Raw genomic sequence first — 6902 nt, forward strand, 5'->3', positions numbered from 1 at the left:
TCAATTGATGCAAAAACCTTACCGTATGGTTGTTTTCCAAAGCAATGAAAAATTATCCGAGTTGCTGTTTGATTTTTCGAACGCTTGGCATAAAATGGGTTAACAGAGAACCTGTTGTATCGGGAAAGGTGTGTATCGATATGAGTCAAGTGAACTGATAATCGTTCTGATGTTCCATTCCACATGAAATGAACACATGCGAAAACATAAATTATAGAGAAATCAAACAAAGTTATTGATATTCCATGTGAATTTATATTTGAATTCACTAAAAATATGCATCGAAAGATAATTTGTTTCTACTATATTTGTGTGAAAACAGAGCTGCTACCGCTGGACACGAGACGGAAAGGGCGAGCGCGAGCCCGTCCCCGGAACGGTTTGAGATACGTTTTATCCTGGGTGAACTCTGGCGGTGTGTTGAAGCACCCTTCGGTTTCCAAGTAGATATCCAAGCACGACATCGCTCGCTTCAGTTGTAACGAAAGCAGCGACTTCTGATGCTTCGATGATTGCAAGCTGTTGGTCCAGTATTCCATGTCCTGAGACGGGAAAAATGGTTTATTCAAGCGGAATCGAAAAAATGTTCACACTTACCCTCACGGCGGCATTATCGGCAGCAGAATGTTTTCCGTTCCAATTGAGCGAAAATGACCACAGTGCGGTACTTTCCGGGAAGTCACACGGCACACAGATGTAGCATTCGAGCTTAGCCGATCCTCGGGTAACAATGGCCCGGAAATATAGGTCATTAGGACTAGAAGAGCACTGATCGACGAATTTCTCCGTAACATTTGAACCCACATATTCCGCGTAAGAAAGCGCAGTCCACTGGACTAGCGTGCTGGAAATGCGAACCGGATTGTTGTGCTCCATGTTAATGGAAGTGTCCACGGTACCGATTTCTAGCTCATGAATTTGCTGATACAATTTAATGCGGGCTTCCCATCGAGTGCGAATCGCCTTGATGACGACAGGGATAGTGTTCTGCCATTTATCGCTTGCGGCCAGAAATTTCTCTCCCGAATTTACAAATTCGACCCCACACAGCTCCTGAGCCCACTTGTACGGCTTCCCCAGATCACGCTCCTTCATCATTGAACCGAATTTTTCCATACTGACACCGATTTCCTGCAGCTGAAATTTAGTCTTTGGATTCGGACTGCCTTCTCCGTTGTCATTCGGAAAAAGTTCATTCAAAATGTTCTCCTTTGACATAACGTCCCCAGCAGCTACGCCGGAGATCTCAAAATCCACCAGAGCACATTTAACCGTAACGAATCCTGCATTCGGTACGTAATGAAATGTGAGCGCCAATGATTCCTTGCCCTCCTTGCTCTTGATCGCGATCGTTACACTCAGTGGATGTGGTTTAGCCAGAGCCTTGCGTTTCTGTCTCGCCGGATCCTGGTGCTTGCTGGTTTTACGACGATTATAGCTTCCCCTAGCTTCTCGCTCATTGCCACCATCATCATCCGAATCACAATCCAAACTACCTGTGAATTCAATCTGACGAGCTTCATCCTCATCGCCTTGAACGGTAGTCGATAGCGACGAATCGCACGCCTCTCCGTAAGCCGTAACGTTGGCATATAGCATGTAAAGCGGTTGCACCAACAATCGAATCGTCTTCTGAACCTCCCAGCCCTTCTCAATCGGCATATCCAATGCTTCCTGGAGTGGTCTGGTGGCTGCCAGTAAGTCCTTCAACCTGGGTGCCAACGAATCCAGCCGCTCCGTTTTCGACACGATCTCTTCCGCTACCTTCGCTTTCGATGAGTGCAGTTCTTTGCAAAGTGCATCCAGCTCCTTGCGCTGCTGTAATTCCCACTCCAATCTAGCAATCCGTCTAGCATGTTCATCGTTCTTGGTCTTCTCCGGACGCGCAATAGATGATGGGGCATTCGCGTAAAATTCCTCCACCGGTACCAGCTCAATTTCTTCGTCCTGGCTCTTGAACAGATAGCACCTCTGTACTTCCTTCCTTAGATGGTCCGCTTCATACAGCAGATTCTGCAACTGCAATCGATTACTATCGACACGAAGCTTCTCCTTGTGAAGGGCTTCCTTCCCGTCCCTGATCCGCACCTTATCCAACCGATTCAGCTTCTTCAATGCCACAAAAGCCAACGAACCATCGATCCTTTTGTCGGCAATTTTCAATCGCGCCTCCTCCGAATTTTCTTTCTTCAGGGCGGCAATTTCATCGAAAAGCTTCCGCAGTTCATCGCAGGTGCTGTGAAACAACTGGGCATCCTTCTCAGGCGAACGTTTGCTAGCTTCCTGTTCTTCGAACGCTATCGTATTCTGTTGGATAAACGAGAACAAAAAAAATGTAAACAACCTCTGGTTATGCGCCACTAACACGAAACATGCACTTACCACGTACAAATCCTCCTTTGTGAGCTTTGCCGGCGGGGCTTCTATGGTGGTCGTCTTTCTGCGCTTTTTATCGCTAACGTCCCGATCACTCAGGTCGACTTTATTGACCATTTTAGCGAATTATTACAAGGAAAAACTCCCAAATGATTTGCACGAGAATTGAAAACAAACCGATTCGATGCGAAGCGAACTATTATTGAGGTTCCTTTCCAAATCCAATGTCAAAAAGGCAAGAACTCGTTTGGTAGGTGAGGACAATATAACACTTCGAAATGTATTGGCGATCTAACGTACAAATCTACCTAGGCGGCGCTGCGGTGAAAGTGATGATGGTTTTAAATTTTGCCATGTGAGCTTATGGAAGGTTTGTAGTTCTTTCCATAAATTACAATGTTATAATCATAAAAGATTATTTGATTGCGATGAGTTTGTAAGAAATTTAATTCTGCGCAATTCTATATATAACATATTATTCATTTACCTTTTCCAGTAGTGAAAACTATGAAAATGTTGACAATGGTTGAATTAAAGAAGGAAATTCGAGAGCACAATCAAACACAAGCAGAAAAATGCACGATTCCTGCATGTGAGAACTACCTTGGAAAGCTCAGAAGTAAAATATACGTGATTTGTTTTTGAGTATTAGGTTACATTAGCATCATTTTCTTAGTTCAAAAACAAAATCCAGATGTCTCACCGATCGTTTACGTTTTGCGTTAGATCGCAAATTGGTTTGTCGAAAAATGATCGGTAGAATTAAAGAAAAGAATTTCCGTTAAAAAAAATAGATGGATGAACATTCTCGATTTCATTTCAAAACATAATTTTTGATTTCTATATAGGGGGGTCACTCTACGAGAAATGTAACGAAAAATTAAAAGATTTTAAATGCATATTACGCAAATTCAATATTGTGATCAGTGTTGTCACACATACAGATTTATCTGGAATGGTAAAGATTCTTTCGTTATTTTTGGTACAGATTCTGTACGATACAGAGTACAGATTTTCGTCAAAAAATACAGATTGGTACAGATTTTTTCCATGTGAGAAATTTCTTACATTTGAACAAATCAACATTAAGGAACATAACTACCTTTACGCCGCAGTGTCGTTTGGTGCTGCTGATCATAAAAGCATTTACAATGCAATGATTGATCTGTTTCATATGGACGGAATTCTTTACAAGGATCGTCTGGAATAATTCGCGTCGGACAGTGCGATATATGTTTTTCCCCAGAGTGAATCGTTTGTTCCAGGCTGAAAAATCTGGGGTGACATTGTGCATTTCGAAAAGAGTGATTTTTATTCGTTTCGACCACTTTGACTTAGCTTTGTTTACGAACCCAAAAATTTTACATTTTTCTACCAGGCAAATTTTGCTCTAATTCTATTATACTGAAAATATTAACTTAAAAAAGATACATAATACTAAAACCAATTCGATTTTAGTTTGAATTTTCTCGAAACGAGTCACTCGTTTCGAAATGCGTAATGCCACCCTTGAATTCACGATGCTACATGAAGAGCTGATAGATATTTATTTGAACATTCTCACTAATATCGGCGAGGAATCTTACGTTGTTTCAATGTCCAATGGTATTAAATTCGAAGTTCATTTAAAAAGTGGCTCTATCTCTATAGAAATTCCTTCGTAGCGCTGGAGAAAAATTGACTATGGCCATGGAAATGCTTGATGGACTGGGATAGAGAGGACTCTAACTACAAGAGCTGTTCTAAAAGTATCACGATTTTTGTATACCCACGAATTACCTATATTCGATTTCAGTTGTTGACGTGCTCGGGTTTCCGGCACTCTTTGCGTCGTTTAGGGTAACACCGGATGTGTTGGACATGCGGGGTGATTTGGACCACCCCTTTATCTCGAAAAGTACGGCTCATGTGGGATTTCTGTCATCTCTTTCTATTGTTGAACCGTAGGTACCTAAAGTAAAAAAAACTTTGGTAAAATTTAACAGGCGAAGGAAAACGGTTGCATGAGCACATCAAGCACTTTGGTTGTAAGAAAATGTGAGTTTTTCGATCGTGGTTTTAAGGTTTTTTTTCCGCTGATTAAACAAACTTTTCGTGTATTGTGCAGTAAAGTTCTGTTCGCCTACAGAAGAGGAACAATTCAATGCAGCGAAACAGTAAGTTTGATAGCAATAAATGAAATTAATTGCATTTTAATTTTTGCATGTTGTGTGGGGTGACATGGACACGTTTCTGAGGGGTGAATTGGTCCTACAGATTTGAAGCTTTTCTTTGGTCTAATTGATTCCAGATGCCACTGAATTACAAAAAAATAATGGTTAGACAACGTTGGAAGAAGGATGAGCTTGAAAGAGCAACGCAGATCATCAAGGACGGATTTTCTTTGAGCAAGCATCGAAAGTGTTTGAAAATGCTCGAACAACAGTGAAAAGATCCATGCAGAATTCGAAATGCCATTTCTCAGGAATCTGGCCAAGACACCTGGTATCGATCCCAGAACATTGTTACTGACTGTAATATTATCTTGTATTACTTTACATAAACATGATTATATTTTTTTCGATGAAACACACACTGGACCAAATCACCCACAGACGGTCCAAATCACCCCGCATCAAATTTTAATGTCCAAAAATCATCTCTTTTATTTTATGATATATCTGGTGGTTTGAAGCTTGATATAATGATTGAACATTATTGATTGAGAGAAAACAAGTGTATCTAAGTGAACAATGTGATTGTGAACAATGTTTGAAAATATTAGGCAATTTGCTTAGGGGGTCCAAATTCCCCCCATTTCCCATACATTATTTCGATCCTCCGAGAACAGTTTTTCGAACTCCGATAAACATTGTTTCGCTCCAAGGTAGGTTCATCAGATGTCACAAACAACATTCGGAATGTGTTCGCGCCCTAATTTTGTTTTCCACACAAAATTTTATACAGATTCTTTGATCCATTTATGCAATAGGCAACAATCGAAGATGAACCAAAACACGTGTAAGAAAAGCAGCTGTCAAAAATCAACTGAACATTCCAAATTCATTATGCCACAAAAAATCTAGAATCGAATATACGTGACCCGCGTATATTCGAAGTCGCGATACTTTTTGAACAGACCTCGTATAAGCATCATCAAACAAATGAATGACTTGCAAATGTTAATGTAATATTTGTAGTACATAAATGAGTATTTTTTTCATGCTAATAAATTAGTTTTTCCTCTACAACGAATATTTTCGATGGTGCAGATTTTTGGTACAGATTTTTGAAAAAAAAAGAACAGATTAGAGAGATTTTTAACCTCTCTGGTACAGTTTAAAATGTGGCAATACTGATTGTGATACATGCTTTATAAGTGAACAATTTAACAAATAAAGTAGGTATGTTTTTTTTAGATTTTGCTCACTGCTTTTGCGATGAAGAGAAACAAACAACATGTTTGCATAGAATTCGGCCGATAGACTCCATGAAGAAACAGGTACGAACTGATTCGAAACGAACTGATTGCGAGCGAATTGTTTGAGAACGAATGATACGCATATGCATGTGGAAATCGGATTGCCTTGGGCGAAACGGAAACGCTTGGGGAAAGCTAAAAAAGATAACGATATTGTCATTCACTGGCAAAATGCATATAACTCGCGGTTTATTTTGTTAACACGTTGAGCCCTACATCGGTCTTTAGGGGCCGACATTGAGCTTTTTGGTAGGAAAGCGCTGACTGACTGAGACTGACAGTTACAAACAAAAGTATAAACGGTTTGTTTTTGGATGTTTTACATAATGTGAGTTTCTAGTTGAATTTCTGGCTATTTTCAATTTATGTAATCAGTATCTTTGGGAGCTGGAAGCGTAGCGAGAACGATTCGGGGCTCTACGTGCTAATGTATGCTCAATTTTAATTTTTGAGTTTAAAATTAGAATTGATTTAATTCATGCAATTAAATTTGATTTTCGGCAAAGCTGTAAATTTTCAATTTAATACATTTTTTCAACTCGTCTGCAATATTTATATATTATCTGTTTATCAGAAAAAAAATGTTTTGCCACTTCGAATATGTCGAATTTTGTACCAACGAGTGCTTTTGCGGGGAGTGTTACTTCATTACTTCAATATGAAGGAAAAAGCTGCGGAAAGTCATCGCATTTTGGTGGAAGGACATTGGGTGCCGTGTGAATTGAAGCCACGAGACGTCGAACGCCGTTTTTTCACGTGCGAACAACTGCTCCAACGGCATAAAAGAATGTATTTTTTGCATCGAATCGTTACTGGTTCCATCGCCAGTGGATCCATTACGACAATCCTGAATGTCGGGCAACGTATGGATACCCGACCGTATGGATCAACATCGACGGCCGCGTGGAATATTCACAATACGAGCAAAGACACGATAAAGTTATTTTGCAGCACGATAATGCTCGGCCGCATGTCCCGAAACCGGTCAAAACATACGTGGAAACGCTGAAATGGGAGGTCCTATCACACGCGCCGTATTCTCCAGACATTGCTCCGTCCGATTACT

At 40.3% G+C, this 6902-nt stretch overlaps 1 protein-coding gene across 1 annotated transcript; it reads right to left on the minus strand.

Moving 5' to 3' along the window:
- Window positions 1-250: 250 nt before the first annotated feature.
- LOC129767785 (THO complex subunit 5 homolog) lies at window positions 251-2588 on the minus strand. The gene is made up of 3 exons (XM_055768970.1): window positions 2383-2588; window positions 598-2307; window positions 251-542 (listed from the first exon to the last, which is right to left on the minus strand). Exons 1-3 carry the CDS (start codon window positions 2491-2493, stop codon window positions 303-305), a joined length of 2061 nt encoding a protein of 686 aa, XP_055624945.1. The 5' UTR covers window positions 2494-2588; the 3' UTR covers window positions 251-302.
- Window positions 2589-6902: the final 4314 nt, after the last annotated feature.

The sequence above is a fragment of the Toxorhynchites rutilus genome, chromosome 2 (genome assembly GCF_029784135.1).
Source record: "Toxorhynchites rutilus septentrionalis strain SRP chromosome 2, ASM2978413v1, whole genome shotgun sequence".
NCBI lineage: Eukaryota > Metazoa > Arthropoda > Insecta > Diptera > Culicidae > Toxorhynchites > Toxorhynchites rutilus.